Raw genomic sequence first — 20,115 nt, forward strand, 5'->3', positions numbered from 1 at the left:
GGTTACTTTTCAGTTTGGACTTGAATTTTCTTCCTCTTTTGTCCAGATGTGTGTGACTAGCAGAAATTTTTCTGGTATCTTAAAAAAAACCATTGAGTGTATTTAGGATAAAAAGTTCTATTTTGGAGGAAGATGACTTGGTTTGATTTTAGTCATAAACTTGAATTATCTGGATAAGAAACGGAAAAAATTAATTAGTAAGTGGAATTCCTTTAGGATGGTATTGCTTTTTTTCTGGACATTTTCAGGTTTGTAGCAGCCTCGTTCAGGCTAAGGAACTAGGAGTGCCTTTCAAGGAACTTGTGTATCTAACACAACAAACAATCACTCCCAGATGTGTTCCTGAAGTACAGGCTTCATTTTATAAAGATAGCTCTTTGAAGTAGATTTGCAAACAAGTTTAGAAGAAAATCGTTCACCTTTTAAAAGCTGTAGAGAGTATTAAAAATGTGAAATAAAATCTTACCTGCCTTGTTCAATTCTGTTATAGGCTTTAATTTTTCTTCCTCTGGAAGAGAAGATGTGGATGTGAGAACATTAGGCAGTGGTAAGACTTGGAATATCCCTTGTGAAACACAGAAAACAAACCAAATGGTTAACTGAAGCTACCCTGATAGATCTTGCTTAATGCTAAGTGCGTAAGTGTGGACTAGGCATGCTTTGAAACTGTATCTCGGAAACATTGTAGTGATATTTATGTATTTATTTGCAAAGACTGAACAGTTTCATAAAACCAGCTGAAAGAGGAGCCCTTTTGTCAGTGTCCTTGGCTGCACAGATGCAGGGAAATGCATAGCTTGTTATTTTATTTTATTTTACTCACTTCCTGTTTTTAAGCCATTTATATCAGACTGATTCCTATCTTGTTTTCTGTTGGGTCCTTCTACTTTGCCTCACTGTCGCTGGGGAGTGGGGAAGCCTTATTTTCTTTTTGAACTTGGGTCCTTTATAAAAGTCAGTTGCTTTCCAATATACTGAAGCTTCTATAGCCAAATGAGGAGCAGAAAGAAAAAGTAAACATTAACAATGATGCGTTTCAGTCGCTGTCTGATTTGTAGTGTGGTTCTTGGCATCGCTTATACTGGGGATCATCCCTGGCCCTGAGCACAGAAAGTGCAGCTATTGCAACAGATGTTTAGCTGAGGGAGCGGGATTTAACATCATCTTGCACCTGGGCATTGCTGTAGGTGACAGAAAATAAGCTAATTAACTTTTTTTCTTATTTTATTTTTTAATTAGCACAGACTTGTACAAGATGTCTTCTGGGAAGTCATAATTTGCACTTATTGCTGATACTGGGGTTTAGTAGCCAAAAAAGTCCCTTGTTTCTTTCCTTCCATCTGATGCTACATCCCTAAACCCACAAGTCCTATCCCTGTTTGCATAACAGCAGACAATCTTCACACCTTCCAACCTTACTGCATAAATTCAAACGTTAATTTAGAACAACATGTTTTTATGTTTTATGACTGTGCATGTTGCTAGGAAGGCCCTTTGCAATTGAGCTTGTGAATCCTCGTAGAATACATTTTACTGCTGAGGAAATGAAGAGACTTCAGCAGGTAAATCATTTGCACCTCACGGAACTCATAAAGCATGTGTTTCTTCTCTAACTGAGCAGTTTTGCTAACTGATTCTTTTTTAAATATCACAGACAATTAATAATTCTTCAGACAAAATACAGGTTCGAGATTTACAGCTTGTCACCAGGTCAGTATTTGTCGTCACTGGCAAGGGATTTGAAAGCGGATGCTTTGGGAGTTTTGCAAGCATTCTTGCTTACAGCGTTATATAATTATGCTTATGTTATGTAATTAATTTCTTTTGTTTAGAGAGGCAATTGGTCGTATGAAGGAAGGTGAAGAGGAAAAGACAAAGACCTATAGTGCCTTAATATGGACAGACAAAGCCATACAGAAAGAAGATATTGCATTGCTGGATGATATCAAGGTATCTGTAGGTCTTATTGCTAGTTTATATAGTGCCCGTCCTGGTACCCTAGGGGAGAGTTAATATACATGCACCACCCGTGGACATACCTCTTTCTCTGTGTCTGGGGGGTTTTCATCAGGGTTTCTCTGGCTGTGGGGACTTTCATACCTCCCTTCCCCTTTCTCACCCCTTCCTTACTTCACCATTGTCATCCTAGCAATATAGCTAGCTGGCTGTTAGCCAAGACAACAAATCATTGTATAACGTTGACCTTCCAGTAAACCAAATAATAAAAAGTAGCAAATGGGAGAGGAGGAAGTCTGGCCGCTGCACCACCTTGGATAGCTTTGCAGAAGTGAAAGGAGCGGAGAAGGTCTTTTGTTCTGCAAGCTCTAAAGCCATTCTTCCACAGCTGCAGCCATTAGGAACTTGAAATATCTATGGAAAATAATGCAAAGAGGCCTTACAAAGTGCTCAGTGTTACAAGAATGCTGTGTTAACAAGAACTTTCTCCAAATACCGGTCAGGGAGGTACTGCTGATGGAAAAGCATGTTCGGTTTTTGTTGCGTTGCACCATTTCCTATGGGCCTTGGCCATGAAAGCATTCTCAGAGCAAGGGCTCAAGCGGTGACGGTTCAGGGAGACAACTGTTGTGAAGCTGGGCTTTTTAGCATGCCCACTCACTTCCTGAAAAGTTGCCTTTCAAACTGCTGCATCTCATTTGGGAAAGGGGGTGGGGAAATGAACTTTTTAAAAGACTGTTACTAGATCTAATCTCATTTCAGGGGTTTTTTTCCTCACTTTTATTTCTAGGGGGGTTGGCTGTAGTTTAGACAAAGCGTTTTGTGTGGGGGATTTTTTTTTTTTTCTTTTTTTTATTATTGCCCTGAGGCTCTCAGTGAGCTTCTACATGCTGGAGCCATTCCAGCAAAGGACTATGGAGATTTCAAGGTTATTCTTCTGTATCTGTGATTCCATTAGTTTGTGTTCATATGAGGCCTTCTCGCTTAGCCTTTGAGATGGCTGTCCTTTTCTCCTTTGATAAACATGGAAAAAATTAGCCTTGCCTGAAGGAGATTACTCAACTACCATAAAACAGTATAAAAAAAGATGTGATTGGTTAACAATACATATGACTCTTACAGTCTGCGCAGTATGTTGCACACTATCTTCCTTGTTTATTTTGTAACCTCTTGTAACAGGAATTAAAACTTGACCAGAAGACACCTCTCCGGGTTCTTCACAGGAGGCCTCTAGCTGTAAGGTGTCGGATCATCCACACCATGAAATCTGAGTACATAGACGAGCATCATTTTCGCCTGCATCTGAAGACTCAAGCAGGAACGTAACCTTAGATGCTGTTGCACAATGCATTTAGGAAACAGCTTGCTGATTAGAGTGATTCGGGTAATGTGAAGTTTCCTGCTTTTATTGCTGCAGTGTTTCTCACTGCCTGCTCTTCAGCAGTCCTAAGCGGCTGCATAATGTTCGCTTTTATGTCAGAATTTCACATTCAGGCTTTCATTCAAAAAATGAATGTCCGTGTGCGTGTTTTTGTGATGACCGCTCTGATAGTTTTAAAGTATGTGATAACTATAAAAAAGTATTTAAAGATATGCTTAAGCTTTTCCTAATTTAACTGAAAACTTTTCACCTTAGAAAATAAGCTTTTCTGCAATACTTAATGCACTGCAATGCAGACTGGAGATTGCTGCTACTTACAAGTTAACAGTTTTGCCATAAAGTCTCCATGCACTTTGGAATAAAACAGAAGATACAGGTCAATAGTGCAGTTTTGGGCATTAGAGTCAGAAGCCAAGAATTAGGAAGCCTTTTAAAGATGGGTATGGGCTTAACAGGACATTTGCAGCAAATTGGCTTAGTAGAAAAAGACGCTATTTTTGCTTTGGGTGTTTTTCCCCATACCCTTTTTTTGTTCTTTCCTTTTTTCCCCTTTGATTTCTTCACGGTAAAACACACCTTTCCTTAGCCAGTATTTCTAGCTACATTAAAGAATTTGTGCATGGAGACTTTGGAAGAACAAAGCCCAATATTGGCTCCCTACTGAACAGAACCGCTGACATTCTGGAGTTGGATGTGGAAGTAAGTTGTTTGCTATTTATCTTTCCTGGAAATTAGTAAGGTAGGTGCATTTGTGAGATGCTTTCAGTAGAATTGCTCTAACTGAATCAACATTCCTTACCACAGTTAATAGAAAAATTAGTGTTAATGCAAAAACAGTGGTTTGTACCACACTGCCACATGTGGCAGGCTTCCTCTGCTGAATTCTGGTCGGGGAGGGATGGGAGGACGTACCATGAATTGATGACGTGATTAGCGCCTGCTGGAACAGACCTTAGCAATGTTACATGTACCACGTAATTTCTTTTCAAAACAGGGTCAGATGAAAAGTAGGAGAGATGTTACGTCCTCTTTCAACGCTGGTTCATACACAGCAAGAAATTGTGTCTGTTCACTTGCTGGAGTCTAGATGTAAAACCAAAATTTGTTGTGGTTAAAAAGACTGTAGGTAGAGATACAGATTTAATATCCAACCTAGTGGTTTGGCAAGATCCATTTAAAACATGCGTTTTCATTTCAAGTAGCCAGTGATCAGCATGCTTGTTCTCATGTATTTCTGGAAAGCTGCCCACATGTTAAATTTTGCAGAACAGCCTTGCATTTTTTTTTTTTTTATCTCTTTAGTAGGACAATACAGAAAGAGAGCTCGCAGAGGGCACCTCAGTTCTGAAAGCAAGAAGCCTGGCTTGGGGCTCGGGCTGATAAGCATCGCTCTTGTACGGATAGGTGTCACTACAGTTATCGGACATAGCTATGAAAGACGTCCAGGGACTTGAAAATAATTAGTCATCTTGCTAATAACGCATTTTAGATCAGCCTAAGAGCCTAATCCTTTGATGAAGTTGTAGATTAGCCAAGGAGTAGGTATGATTAATGTAGGCAGTCTTGAAGCCAAGGCATTTAACATGTTGTGTGGCGATCCCTGTGTTGTGATTGCAAATGGTGATAGCTGTGGCAGTGTAGGGTGTGCTGCCTTTGGAAGAGGGTGAGCAACAAGTTCATGCCCAAAGGGAACTGGAGATGCAGCCTCAGGGAGGTCAGGGAAGAAAGATACAATTCAAGTTGCAGTAATTATCATGCCTGCTTCTACTAAAGTGTCAGGCGTGTTTTGTCCCTCAGGAAGCAGATTTGGGGACAGGCGGTGGTTTTCTACTCGAGCCTTGCGTGCACTGCTCAATACCTGAATATTCCCGTGCTTGTTTGTTTTCACATCATAACGGCCCACCTGCAGGATGGGTAGATGAAGATGGTTCATATTTCTACTTAACAGTTCTGGACACTTGTAAATGCAGCCCAATATCAAATGATGCTGGAAAGTAGTAGTACAAGGAGGTTGCGATTCTGCTTTATGAAGCAAGCCCAGCTCCCAGAGAGCTCTCTCCAGACACAGATGGAGCCACCAGAAGGTGGCTGTTCCATGCCACTGGCTCCTGCTTGTCTTGTCACATGTCTCTTTATCTTAGCGACCTTTATTTACTCGGTTTCTTCCCACTATTACCCTATAGCTGACAAGAGTAGAGTTCTGCTACCAAATCTCCTTATGTATGTAAAATACCAAGTCTGCTAATTTTGCCTTCCCCCCCGCTCCTCCCTGCTCTTCTAGTCTGTTGACGTTGACTGGCCTCCAACCCTGGATGATTAACTTTTCAAGTTGGGACAAGGAAGAAGCGGCTCCGCTGTCAGCAGCTGGTTCCTGAACACCGTGCAGTGGTACAGCTTGGTTGCAAAGTATTTCTGTCCAACATTTGGATCATGTTGATCTGCCAAAGGATACTGTTAACTTTGTATCAACCTTAAACGCTCTGGAACAGGTAGTGTTCATTCAGTCTTCTGGCCTTATTTTAATTTCTTCTGTGCATAGAAAGATTTTGGTAAGCTAATGTATTGATAATAAGTCTTTTTAAAAAGCAATTAAGGAAAAGACAAATGATGTAACATGCAAATGGTGTAATGCACAAGTACATCAAATATACATTCTGCAGTACTTTCAAATGTTTAGTTAAAAATAACCCTCCCTCAAGCCAGGTTTGGTTTTTTTTCAAACTCTTTTTTTATTGGATGCTACAGCTTTCCTTGCCTGGGTGCAGGTAGCACCGAGTTACCCGAAACCCAGTCCCAACTTGATTCAGAGCGCCGCGCATGCAGGAATTCGCAAGTCAGGGACCTCACCCTGAAGCCAGCAGGAGAGTGCCTGGCCGAGGCAGCGCTCCGCTCCCTGCGCAGGACTGCTTTTTGGTCAGCGTCAGTTTTAGAGATGGGCAAATTTTTTTTCCAAAAGCGAATCAAAGGGAAGAAACAGTTTGCAGGGGAAAACTCTGCACTTAAAACTGAGGTTTTTCTCATTTAAAAACATGAGCAGTGCTTCCTAGAAACAACAGCTGAGGTACTTGAGGCCTCAGCAGCTCTCTGGCCGGGTTACAATCCTCTTCAGGCGCAGGATTTCCCCAGTTGAGTCGCCTTATATAAAAAGATTGGGAACTCCTGGCAGTGGTGCACGATGGAAATAAAAAAGAAAACCAGGAATACCAAGAACCTCAAAGTGCAGGCAAATATAAATATACCAAGGAATGTTAGTATTGAGAGACCAAGACAAGAGATAGAAAGCTTTGATTTAATAGTGTAATACATTTTTTCTAGTACCTTGCCTTGGATGGATGCCCAGAAGAGTTGAACATTGCTTAGGAACTTCCCTGGAATAGGGAAGAGCTGAGGTTTTTTTCTTTGCTTATTTTAAATGTTTTCATACAAAGCACCACCTGTGTCTTTAGGAAAAGCCACTTACGCCTGTATGAAGTTAATCGATTTGGAAAATGCTTCTGCTTACCTGAAGCACAGAAGAGAGTTAACTATTGGCAAAAACTTAAGATTGCAACTTAAGGGCTTTTAAATAATTAACGTTTCAGAAAGAAAGAGAGTAATATTTGCCAAGACAAACCACTGTTTGGGGACAGGGAGAGTCACTGAGGTATCTTACCTTCAGTTCAGTGGTGCCAGGACCTCGTAATACTACAGCTGCATGGTAACTTTAGCTGAAGGTTCAAAAAGGTATTAATAAATACATTTTCAAGGAGCTCCTGAAAACTAAAACCCAAAAAATCTTGAAAAATTAGTCTGAATATTATATACTCTGCCTGTCATGGGCTGTCAAAACTTTGTTGTTTTCCTAGTCCACTGTAACGTAAGTATGGTAGTAGTTCAGAAGATCCTGTTTTTCTATCACAAAAATAATAGGAACATGATTCAGACAGCAGTATTTTTTTTTTGTTTTTAATCTAAAAGCTGTTATGAGCAACATATTCCAGGAGTAGTTGTCTCAGATAATCATCTGTACCCAGAAAGGAAGTGTCATGAATGATGGAAAACAAACAAAAGAGAATTTCAGTCTCACATCTATGTGATTTCTTGAAACTCAAAGTGAGCTAAAATATGATCTATAAATTCCATAAACTACGGGGGGGGAAGTGTAAACAGGACTGCACCATGGGCACACCAGCCATGAGGAGAGATGTTCCAAGAAGGAAATCAAGCTAGAAATAAAAAGGGCTCCTGCCACAGTGCAAGGACACTGAAGGTGCACCCATCTGCAGCTCTTGCTGTGCTGTACGTTATCATGGTGACAGTGGAGATCATGGTAAGAATCAAAGTGCAGATCAACAAGACTCTAAAGATTATGCTAAATGTTCCAAGTGTAATCTGTTCTCTATGCGACGTAGAGAGGTCCACCAAAAATTCCCATTTTCTTTTTTTGGGGTTTTTTTGGTGATAAATGTTAAGTATCAAAATGCAGGGGGACAGGACTAATGATGCAAACATCTCTATGGTCTTTAGATATTGTTCAGTGATCATGTGAAAATCTGAAATTGAGAGATGTAATCCGTTACTTCGAACTTTGTTTAAAGTCTGCAGCTTCTAATACAAGGTATAAACACTTTGAACATTTGTAATCTGGAACGAATATTGCAGCAATAATATTAATGTTGTACTTTGGCCTTCATCTTATTTATAAGTACAATACCTGCTTGTGAGTACTCAAACAGGATGTTTTGTGAGAGTAAGATTTAATCTGGTTTGTTGGGCATGTGTGAAAGAAGTAGGTATTTTCTAGCACGTTATGTGAAAAATGCTAAAAAATGAGGTCCAGTGTTCCTTAGCAGCATCCTCCTTTGCTCTGGAAGGACTCAAAGCCATTGTATTCCTCCAAACAACTGCTGGCCTGTAATGCCCCCCTACATTTTATTTGCGTCGGCTTAGCTGCTCCTGGAAAAGTTGTGGCAGTAGCACAGCTCTAGCCAAGCACGAAAGCATCGGTCCGTCCTGCCCCCGAAAAGTCAGTTGCTCTGCCACAAACGATGGCCGAGTGTAGATGAACCTTTACTGCACACATCGCTTTGGGTTTTGTAGTGGCCATCAGTTACTGTGAGCAGAAAATACTCTAAAAAGCCCCCAGGATACGCAACCCAGAACCTACCATCTCCCCTTTCTCTCGCTTTCCTGCGCTGAGAGATGTCATGAATCTGAGAAGGTTGTGGAAGCGGAGTACTTCGTATAACCAGTTTTTTAATTACCAAACCAACTTGTTTACAAAGGAAAACAGAACTTTGTAAATATTTAATTATACAGTAAAAACCAATTGTACTATAAGGAGCTTTCTACGAAGTGAGTAAAATGTTTACATTTAATATACTTAAATTTGAGAACTTCAAAAAAAGAACTGAATAAACAACACATTTCAAGCTTTCTTTGTATTTCTTTGGTCTTTGTTACTTAAGACTGCAGAGGAGCTATGCAGAAGTGAGGAAAACTTGCTTTATAACACAGCAAGTCAATTCACTGCGTTGTGTACCTGGAGTTAGGGGAAGCAGTTTTCCAAACTTTGTATGTTCTACATGTTGTCTAAGGAGCATATTCCATCAGTCCTGCATCCTCGGTGCAATGCGTTCCAGCAGCAGCACCTTACTGCTTTGAACGCAACGAGTGAGTGCAGGTGAGGAGTCATTGCTTTCCTGTACACCACGGAGGGGGTTGTGGAGGTCCTTTCTGCCTGGTGCACAACAAGGCATCTCAAGTGGCTTTTTTTGATTTGGGGGTGTGTTTTTTGTTTGTTTGTTTTTTGTTTTTTGTTTTTTTTAATACATCAGTGTGCTTTTTTTGTTTCTTCTTTCCACAGCAGTTTTATGTTGCCAAACAGTAAAACAATTAGATTCTTAAGCCTTATTTGCCATATAAAACAGCTGTATAACTTAAGAAATACTCATATATTTCTTGCTGTGTTGCTTCTTAAAATAATAAAATAGCACAGCCCTATAAGGCAGAGTAGAGTGTCTTACCTAGCCAGTTACATCCACGCAAGCTGTCACTGAACATCTCGCAACTCAGGCTAAGAATAAAGACTGGGAATCAAGGGGAAGGGAGGAAGTTCTGGCTTCTGATACAGAGTATAGAGGAGTGTGTTTAATTAGTACTGACTGAAATGGCCTTAAGTTATAACAGAGTGCATCTAGATGAGGCTACACTAAGACTGCCTTTGGCTTTGCCCCAAAGCTCTCGTGTGAAGGGGTGGTGGGGAGGCAGGATCTGAGCCACCTTTTGAGCAGTCACTTGCATAGCAGGAAACTGCCAGGATACCTGAGGAAAGAGTAGCTAGGTACTATGGCTCAACGTATTTCTGCAGTTCAAAATAACATACACATCACAGCTACACACACACACACACACACACACCCAACTTCCAGAGAAATAACAGTGTGCTCCATTCCTAAAGCAACAGGGGTTTGTCATTTAAAATAGTGCACTTTGGATGAAGTGCAGAGAAGTCCTTACTTTCTGCTCATTCTTCTGTGCAGTAATTCATTTACCACAGAGCTGGACTATTTAAAAACTCAAACCTTCCGGTCTTTTAAAATATATCTAACAATGACATAGTCATTAAAAAAATTTTAGAGTAAATTTGCCTTCAAAGCAAATGGAGTGTGGTGAAAACATGAAAAATCAATGCATGATCTTGTTTTAGGAGAAGACTATTTTATACGAAAGAGGGTAAGAAACCTAAACTTTTCAAGTAAGTTGAGTAAAACTTTAACAATATTAGCGAGTCTGAACTAGAGTGCCCATGTGCAGGGGTTTTTTTCCCCCCAGTTTCTGTCCTATCAAAATTTAAAGTTAATTTCCATAGCAAAAATAGTTATTTTCCAAACAGTTTTAACCCTGTGAAGCATTTGAAATTTTAACCCTTCTGAAGATGCCAGCTTTTACAGTCCCCAAAGGTAAGCAAGATTTAAGTGTTAACAGTTCCCTTTTCCAACAGTGTAAAAGTACAAGGTACAGAACCCCAAACCCTACTCCCACCTCTCTCCTTTATGGGCACCAGTCTTTGGGCTGCAATAGATAACCTTAAGTTACATCATGAAACTTGCATAGCAATATTCTGAAAGAGAAAGCAGGGACTCCAGAAGGGCGAGTTACTCCTCTTCATCACACAGCTAGCCATCTGAAAAGCTCTACGCACCCGCTTCCAGCCCGGCACTGCTGGCTCAATGGTTATAGTTTTACAGTATGCTATCGAATGGGAAAGACTGATAGAGCTCATCAGCGTGGACACCGTCGGTGTCATAGTACTGGTTATCTGCAATGCTATTCTGATGGTTCGGCATCGGGTTGGCGGATAGTCTTGGTTCGCTTAAAACCTCTTGGTCTATAAAACTGTAAACTGCCGGGTCAGCTAAGTTAGACTGCGCGTTAAAAGGCGCGCTGCTGGGCGCGGCTACGGACGGGCAAGGGGCAGGCACCTGCTGGAGCTGCTGCCTGTGACTGCTCGTGTTTAACACTGGATTATACTTTTCAAAGTTTATACTAGTGCAGGTCATGTCGTCGGTCTCCATGTTCACAATGCTGGCTGCGGAGATGGTGGTGGGATGCACCTGCTGCACGATGCTGTTACTGGCAACGCTCTGCATGTCTGCCGTCGACACCGCCACTGCTCCCATCCCGTTTGTGCTGCTGAAATTCCGGTAGAAGCCCGCATCCTTCTCGTCGGGCCAGTTCAGAGAGCTGTCGTGGAAAGCTGGGAGCGCGCTGCCGCCCTGGACGGCAGACTGAGGCACCTCCACCCCAAAGCTGTTCTGCGGGTGCGCACCGAGCAGGCCGCCGGCTGCAGGGGGGGTGCTGTACAGCTGCTGCCAGCACGCGGACAGCGTGTCTTGCTTCCCTGGCCCCACCTGCGCCGGCGGGGGGGGAATCTGGTTGCAAACAGGGTAGATCTGATTCGCGTGGGCCAGGGTGCCTAACCCTGGCATCATCAGTGTGGATGAAAACATGTTTGGCTCTAGGGAAAGGAAAGACGTGACTGCATTTTAATGCTGTTTTTTGTAGTTTGTTTTAAATTGCAAAAAAGTAAAAGGCAAAGCAAAACCAATGCTATCTTAGTAAGACTGTATGTGCATTTGCACATTCCTACTTGTCTCGCTGCTCTCCAGGGTGGACCCCAGATTTCTGGACAGCAGCAAGACAGCTATGCATCCCCCTCACCCCTCCATGGCAAACACTGAAGGCGACAGCTACGTTTAAGTAAAGAACTGATGGTTTTAGCTCAGATAGTCAAAAATACTGGTATATCTTACAGAAGAAACACTCAGGAGAGCATTAGCATCTCAGGCAAAGCAGAAGGAAGGCCAGCAGCCGAGTGTGCGTTTGAAGGGCTGAGTAGCTGAACACGGAGAAGCATTGGTAGTTATCTAAATTAAGGCTGAAAGCTAGCAACGCCTCGAGATGAAGAAGGTGTAGCCCTCTCCTGTGCAAAGGGGAAGCTCCAGTGGGGCTGAGGCTTTGAGAAGCATCTGGAGGAGGGAAAGGAAGAGACGGGTGCCACCGCTGCCCTGGGCACTGCAGTGCCCCCCTGAGAAAGCTCCAGCCCTTCCCCACAGCAATCGGACACGATTTCTTTCAAACCACCGTTGGATTGCAAGTGAAAACCTACCTTTCTTAATCAGCTTCCCTTCGGTGACAGCAGGGAACGGAGCTACTTTGGGCCTCTCTGTCGCGTTCGATCCTGCGGTGGAGGAAAGCATGAGCCTACACTGAATGTTTGCTCTTACATAAAATAACTCCATCTAAATGGAAGTTCACTCAAACAAGAAAAAGACAAATAACTTCCTTACCACAGTCCTGTATGAGCTTTTGCCAAGCCAACGTTGATCTTTGCCTTTTTGCTTTGTTGCCATATGGATCTACAGAGAAAGGAGCGGAAGGGAAAAGTTTGACATTTCTCTTTGATGTAATTAGTAGTAAAGGAACTTTCTAAAACTTATACTAGTGGCACCTAATTGTAGTGAGATATATTTAAAGAAAGATATTTCAGACATGACAGCACTAACAAACCAAGACAGCATTATTAACTGTGATTCTTGATACTCTCATTGAAAGAGGGAACAAACTGACTAGTGTTAACTTCTAAAAAGCGAAAAGTCCACTTGATAGAAGTAGTGTTGTAGAATTTTTACTAATTAAGCTACTGTTCATTATCAACACAAGTTCTGCACTGATAGTGGCTTTTCAGAAACTCAACCGATTGGGAACCATACCCTTTTCATCTGGTAGATATCTGAAATCCATAGGTTCACTGACTTCCTGGTCTGAAGGTCTTCGCAGCTGCATCTTCACCGTGACGGGCTCAGTGATGTCTTTGAGAAACGGTGGCGTTCTGAACACAATTGCAACTTGACGGTGAACGTCAGCTTGGGAGAAGGAACCTTTGGCCTCCCAGTTGTCCAAGACAAATCTGACTTCTATGTCATCTGGTCCATTAGAAACAGAAGATGCTTGTTAAGCTGAAAAACTGAAAACTTGGAGCAGAAAAAAAGGGAAAAGGGGAATAAAGAAAGGAGTCGGGCTCAGAATTCAGATGCCAAGTAAATGGCTCGACTCTAAAGGCACTGAGTGTCTTTCAGAGGTGCTGAGAGCCCTTGAACCTGGAAGCTATTCTGCCCAGCTGTAACACCAAACCACTTAGACGGGAGTGTGGTGAAGAGCTTCACTTCCCCAGCTAGGAAGTGATAGTGTCAGCCATGTGGGACAAAAGAAGAGAAAAAAACCTAGTCAAGATTACCCTTCTGAACTTTGTCACACAGTAGAAATATTTCGTCTCCTCCTTTTACACTTCCACAGTTCTTGTTCACACGACAAATTCTCAGTTCTGCAGTGTTGGGAGCTCCTGGAAACAAACAGGAAAACTGGATGATAAAGAATTACTGAAACTGTCACTGTTGAAGATGAGGGTGCTGGGGGTTAAGGTATGTGAAGGGAAGGCAAAAGCTGGAGGGGTGTGACATCCCAAAATTCAGATGGAACGAGTCGCGCCATACAGGAAACTCGGGAGCAAGGCTTGACGTTCCATGATCCTACAGCTCTCAGCCGCTCATCTCCAAAGACAAGATACCAGTGCAGCTGTGCCACTCACTCTCTAACTATTCTAGAGCAGCCCCAGAATACTTCCCTGAATGATGTGACTGCGCGTGGCACTGCTGCCTTTCAAGCTGTACGATTCAAAGCACTTCTCTGAGTGACTGATTACCTGTTACAGTCATGCTTCTCCGCAAAAAGCTGGGCTAGCCAGTCAAGAAAATTCCCCTCTCCGAGTATCCGGGGGTAGTTTTATGCACAGGCATACTTGCCCATCGTGCCTCTCCTCTGTTACCCTCTCAACGTGCCTGAGCACCAGGTCTAGGAGCCTAACTTTCATGCCTTTACTCAAGGTAACAGGTTTTACCCCAAAACGTTCACATGTCAGCTCCAGGCTGTGGCTGTGCACGGACAGCGCTCATGACAGTTAGGGATGGAGAGCTGCCCCCTGCACAGTTTGCGTAGCACTGTAGCTCACAGTAAGTTCATGCACACACAACAGGCAACTCACGCAGGATGGAGACACGCACCGCCTGACGCGTCTGGCCCCGTTCACTACCTGCAGCTTTCCCGCAGGGAGCATGCCGACAGAGCACCGCAAGAAAGAACAGCCCCCGGGAGCTCGGTGGGCACCTTACCATTTATTTCAAAGGGCACTGATGTCACAGTGTAGTGATGCAGAAGTAACAAAGAACCAAAAAAAAAAAAAAAGCCAGGACAGAAAAACTCTCTCTAGAATTTCAAGTTCACCCCCTGTGCCTATATGCTCTGTTGATACTTCTAAATATGTGAGAAGATACCGATTTTAAGACCCCGTCTTCACTTAACGCACGAAGCAACTGATGATACTTTCTCTGCTGCTGTCTGTGACCATATTCACAGTTTACTGAGCTACTGCACCTTCTTCCACCCCTCCAATCCCCACAGAACAAAACTACACTGTGCCATGACATTCTCTGATCTTCTTACATCAACACGTTGACTCCAAATGTATTTAAAATGCCCAGAATGATCCAGCTGCTGCTGCTTTACGAGCCAGAAACCAATCCTCCTACCGCCACAGCAGTGCGATGTTCCACCGCCATGCGCTCCCCATTCCAGGCACAGAGATGACGTACAAAACCAAAGCTTATGGAGTCACCCTCAAAAAACAGAAGGGGGGCAGGGAGGGTGTGGGATACCTACTTCAGGCTCTCCGCTGGAGTCAATTCCTGCCCAATCTTTCACGGTACTGTACAGGTACATCGTAGCACGGCGCAGACTATGCTTAAAACAGAGCTCCTGGTAACCTCAGGCCAGAGCCCAATTACGTAGTTACTATCTGCAGCTATTACTATCATTAGGAGAAGCAGGTGCTACAGCCTCTTTACTACATGCCACATGCCACTTGATTTGCTGAATGAATCAGAAACTTTGAAGGCAGGGGAAACAAAACAAACCCAGAAACAGCACAGGATCATATGACTGACAGTATCATCGTGCGATTTTCACAGGAAGGGTAAATTAAGAATGGCAAGGAGAAGCCTAATTTTACCTTTGTTTCACTTCTGTGTGCTTTGAATGGCACTTGGCGTCCTTTTAACAGGTTTGGGGGAAGGTCTAGGCTGGACTTCCGTCATTCGTTTTTTAGACAAAGAATTCAGAAGTGGAAACAGAGAGACACAGATGTCAGCAGGCTTTGATGCTCTGCTCTGCTGTCAGCCCCGGTGCCAGGCAGGACCGCGGAGTGGGACCCCAGCCTCAGCAGGAGATGTTCCCTGTGGCCCCTCTCGCAGTGCCGCTTCGCATCTCTCCCCCCATGCACGCCCTCCCCTCCCCGTCGCCTGTCTCCTGTGCAATTCCTGTTCCTCGCTCCCCAAAAGCGCATCCCTGGTAACAAATCCCTAGAAAAATGAGCTGCCCGCCAAAAACCACATCGCTTTCAACACCAGCAGAACAACATATTCTCCCTAACCTCATCTCTCAGAAACAGTAAGCTGCTTTATCCGACTCTTCCCAAGAGTTTTCAGCGCAGTAAGATACTCAACTTGGGAAATTTCCGTTCAAAACCAGTTAACAGTACAGGCAAAGGAAAACAGAAGCTGCCTGTAATACTGAATTTTATACACTTGCAGTTGTCTGCGTGTTATTCTTATGTGTTTCTACTATCCAAAGCAGGTCAAGACTATGAAAATATTACAAAGGGAAAAAAAAATATTAGATTTAAAATGTGCAAGCTGATTTTCAGAAAAGCTCTGCATACCTTTTTGCCCCCGATCTGAACAGATCTGCAAAAGCTCAAAATCTAACAGCCTAGGATTTCCAAAGCCTAGTGTACTGCACAATTTTATGTTATCTAAAGTTACAACCTGACCTTACCCCAGTTCGGTACGACAGAGCAGGTTCGGAGAGGCTAACATTTTAAAAAGAAATTCAGATCCGAAACTGCTGTCCCAAACAAGAGCAGCATAACGTTCACAATTTGTGGTTGCAGTTACGCACCGTTTTATTTACACTATAGGTGTCTAAAATCCTCCACGTAACGTAGCAGCGGTGTATCAGGAGCTGCCCACATACACCCACACCAAAAAACCAAGCTTTCCCCACCACACAGCTATCTGTCACTTCAGCAGCTTAGCGAAGACTGACGTCAATCAACATAGACAAGTAATCATGATTTGGCACATTTCTAAATAGCATCCGAGGCGTAGCTGCAAGTCTCATACATCAATTTTATGTCATCCCCAAGTACTTCAGTACTACGAGGGTTCTCAATAACAATGCACACAGTCCCAGCTTCTAGAGAATGCTCTAAAATATACTCTAAGAATACCAAAACCACCCGAGTCCATATTCAACGCTTTCATAGTGGTTAGGCCCACATCAACTTTATAAACGCAGACCTCACTTTATTCAATAGTTTCTGCTAAAGTAATGACTTCAATACTTAGCATGGAAACACTTTCACTGCAGAAGTAAAAAACACTGCCACAAAGTTTTCAAGGATTAAAAGTTCTTCTGCTATTCTGCTCAGGGAGAGAAGTCCAGCACACGCTGAGGGCTAAAATCCTCAGCAGCCATCACCTGCCAAAGCCATACAGAAGTCCAGTTTTGCGGAATGTGGAAAACAGTGCCAAGAAGGGGGGTTGCACGTACTTCTGCACCCTCCCAGAGCACGATCAAACGTTCCCCCATTCCCTGCCTCCACACTGAAAACAACAGCCGGCCGGGATACAAAAGGGGTACAGACAAGCGTTAAGACAGTTTCCCACTGGGATAAATCTCTGTCTCGAGCCCTGTTCCAGAGCCCTCGCAAGGCAAAGGCAAGGCTCCTCGTAGGTGTAACAGGCTTCGGAGGACTGCCTTGGGCAGCAGATCGCTCTTACAGCCGCCCATCTTGCTACCCTTTACCTGAATCCCTCGGCACATCAGGAGCAGGCCTTTCCTTGCAGTCATTGCTGTGATATATGAACGAGGGCTGAAAAAACACCGGTGTGCGAGTCCACAGATGCGATGGACAATTCTTACTCTGGTTGGCCAATGCTTCACCCTGGGATCATCCTTCGAGTACGTGCTCACTGACTTGCCACGCATTAGACATGCATCTGCAAGTCCCAAGCCACAGAAGTGACCCAGAAGACTGGCACAGAGCTCAAAAACTGGCCTGGCATTTTTCATCCCAAGGAAAAGAAAAAACAAAAACAAACAAAAAACAAACCCACAATTGACCGAATAGGTACTTACTGTTGTCATAGATCGGGTTGGAAATCAAAGGAGGAAGAGCTAACGTGTAGTTGCCATGTTCGTCAGGGAGGAAAGCTTGGAAGCAGAGGCGGACGACATTGAGATCATACTCGTCGATGTTGTGCAGCTGTTCTTCAGGCACTGAACAGCAGAAGGAAAGACAAGACTAAGGATTAGTCATCAAAACCAGCAGTAGTTCTTTGACAAACCGGGGACGAATCTCCACCGATGGAAGCAAAGGCGTTGCCAAGCCAGGCGAAACGTGCCCGTGGTCCCTGCTAGCTTTGCAGGGGCTGCCTGAGTAAATTCCCTGGACACAACAAACGATAGAGAAGCCGCTAATGCTTCCCCTTCATCAAACAAGGCTAAACTGTCCTAGTTCTGCAGCTGTTTCTGGCGTCTGGTTTCCTCACCGTGCCTGCCGGACCAGTTTCATACATCTATAGTTTAAAAGTCGTTCCCTGGATGTGTTTCTCTCTTGTTTGTGCACGATAAAATTCACAAAATTAATGCTGCTGCCGAAGAGAAATATTTCAGTACGAAGATGTCCTAGGACCTAGCTGAACATTTTCCATGGCAGTGAAAGACTTGCGCTACGTGGTACCGTTACTTCTCTCTAGAAACTGAGGCAGAAAAATAATCAGAAGGCAGTTCTTGGGGCAAGGACAAAGCTGAAACAACAGAAACCATCCCCAGCCCCACCACCCCCCCTACCTGCATCGCTTCTGTACCTTTGAGAACAGTGCTCAGCGGCGTCACTATGGTACGATTTCGTAATACAAGCGGCGAAGCCTTGCTGGAAAGGACCCGTTTCCTTACATATTCCTCCCGGCGTAAAACACAGGAAACGCAGAACCCGAGATCAGCATTTCCATTGTGTTTGCTCTCATTTTAATTTCAAGACACAGGACCTGGGATCCCATCACTGAAAGTTTCGGGTACCCCTTGCTTAATGGGTGACTCTGGGAAAAGCAGCCCTCTCTGAATGTGATGTGTTCCTTCGAGGTCTGACATTAAACTGTTATGCTGACATTCAACGCTAGCAAAATGAGAAACTGATTTAATTCCATGGCTCTCTTTTCCAAAATCGTTCAAAGCAGCAGTTCAGCATAGTTCAGCTACTCCTTGCAACTGCCTACAGCAAACGTGGCAAGTCAACAGATCACAACCTCTCGAGTTCAGTCCTTCCCCTGCCCTTTCAGAGGCCTCTTGCAAGAACACGAGATTAAACGTGGCTGCAATGAGAAGTCTGGGGATCCCACTGTACTGATTAGATTGCGATACTCTGACCTTTAACGTTTATCACCAGGTTGGTCTCCACCCTGCCGTGAGTGAGATTCCACAATGCCCACTTGAAAGATTTCTTCCTTTTGCCTTTTGATCGTGTGAAATAACAAATGCACTGAGCTCAGAGTACTTTCCACTGGCATTTTTAGTCTTTCTTGTGCTCTGAATATCTCAGTTTCTCCTGGTCTCTCCTGCAGAGAGAACTCAAGTCACCGCTCCCTTTTACAAGCCCATGATCTGCAATATTTCAAGCAAATACACCAGCAAGTACAAAACCAAGCAGCAACTACGTATGTAGCTTCAGAAATGGTGGGGCCCAGGGCAGTCCTGCCAGCCTGCGCTTTGCAGGTTGGTGGCTGGCTGTATTACCAGGTACACAAAGTTTTATGATTTAATGCACTTCACTAGTTGACCTGCTAACTTAATAAAACAGGATCTTTGGAAAACAGGTTTGGAACAGACGGCTCTTCAGCCTCACTCAGATTTGGCAGGCTCCACAGCCCAACTGCCTCTTGATACAGCCTGATCTGGAGAATTAAAAAAGAAAAGTGCATTCTGCAGATTGCGCCTTGCAGAAGGGATAACCAGGAGGGCACTGCCACCTTGCTCCCAGCAGCTCAGGTGAGTCTAATCCGTGCTGGCATCACAGCCAGCAAATCAAATTCAATTCAATTGAGCACCGAGATGAAATACCTTTGTCTAAGCCAGCTCCCTGTAGGTAGAAGCCAAGCACAAAATGTGGATTTGGCTTTTGATTCTGAACGAGAAGCGAGGACTGTGGTTGTGCAAGTCTCTCTCTCACACGGTACAGCAGCACCAGCCCTGCGCCACACTTTCCACAGGCGCAGCAGCCTCTTTCTCAGAAACAAATAATAGCAGACTTACAGCTTGAAAGCACTCTATAAATACATACTAGATACGGAGGAAATTAGTAATGCTAATGTTCAAATAACATCATTTCCTACGCTACAAACTTTTGCAAATTCCCAATAAATCTGTTTAACCAACCTGACACAGGAAAGATGTGGTGTGCCAATAATTGCAAAGAACAGAGCTGTGGCGTACAGCTCATTGGATTACAGCAAAAAACACTGCTCCTGCTTTGCATGTTCTTATAAATGATTTAATACAATTTTTAAAAATCTGTAGTTTGAAAGAGGAAGTGTTCAGTCAAGAGCGATTCCTCTTGGGCTATTTTTAACAAGATGAGAAGAACGTAGCAGCAAGAAAGGAGAACAAGACAGCTGCAACTCCCATCTTGTGATGACATACTTAAAAAAATACGAGGCAAGATTCCATGTTCATATACAGAAGCGCACAGCTTTCATCAATTCCAAAACATGTTTAATTCCCACCTAAAAGACAATCATCCAAACAAAATAAAATGTTGTTATTTTTAACAAATGTCTCATTCTGCTCCCTCTGAAGTCAATTTGAGAGCAGCCACTAAGTGGAATGGATGCTGACCTGAAGAATATTAAAAGCAAACAAAAACGAGGCAGACAAACACACTGACTAATGCCTGGAGTATGGCCGTACGGAGGATGGTCGTGTCAGTCAGTGTTACTTCACCAACTTCTCTACAGAAGGACAACAGACAGGGTTAAACCTGACAAACCTGAAGTTATTAAAGTTAAGAAATGCTGTTGAAGATTTTGGGAACAGTAAGTCCCGGAGAAGAGAAGCAGGCACTCGCT

At 43.5% G+C, this 20,115-nt stretch overlaps 2 protein-coding genes across 2 annotated transcripts in view; one reads left to right on the plus strand and one right to left on the minus strand.

Moving 5' to 3' along the window:
* Positions 1–8,753, plus strand: part of PUS10 (pseudouridine synthase 10) — a 36,705-nt gene extending 27,952 nt beyond the window's left edge. The window contains exons 12-18 of the mRNA XM_056357753.1: positions 491–547; positions 1,486–1,562; positions 1,655–1,710; positions 1,833–1,950; positions 3,136–3,278; positions 3,937–4,036; positions 5,619–8,753. Of these exons, the coding sequence (XP_056213728.1) occupies positions 491–547; positions 1,486–1,562; positions 1,655–1,710; positions 1,833–1,950; positions 3,136–3,278; positions 3,937–4,036; positions 5,619–5,657 (590 nt within the window). The 3' untranslated portion in view covers positions 5,658–8,753. The remainder of the gene's footprint in view (positions 1–490; positions 548–1,485; positions 1,563–1,654; positions 1,711–1,832; positions 1,951–3,135; positions 3,279–3,936; positions 4,037–5,618) is intronic.
* The window catches only part of REL (REL proto-oncogene, NF-kB subunit), a 32,494-nt gene continuing 20,931 nt past the window's right edge, over positions 8,553–20,115 (minus strand). Inside the window, exons 5-10 of the mRNA XM_056357752.1 lie at positions 17,132–17,272; positions 13,116–13,220; positions 12,592–12,804; positions 12,169–12,237; positions 11,988–12,059; positions 8,553–11,336 (exon numbers count right to left, since the gene is read on the minus strand). Coding sequence (XP_056213727.1) covers positions 10,561–11,336; positions 11,988–12,059; positions 12,169–12,237; positions 12,592–12,804; positions 13,116–13,220; positions 17,132–17,272 — 1,376 coding nt within the window. The 3' untranslated portion in view covers positions 8,553–10,560. The remainder of the gene's footprint in view (positions 11,337–11,987; positions 12,060–12,168; positions 12,238–12,591; positions 12,805–13,115; positions 13,221–17,131; positions 17,273–20,115) is intronic.

This window comes from Falco biarmicus, chromosome 12 (genome assembly GCF_023638135.1).
Source record: "Falco biarmicus isolate bFalBia1 chromosome 12, bFalBia1.pri, whole genome shotgun sequence".
NCBI lineage: Eukaryota > Metazoa > Chordata > Aves > Falconiformes > Falconidae > Falco > Falco biarmicus.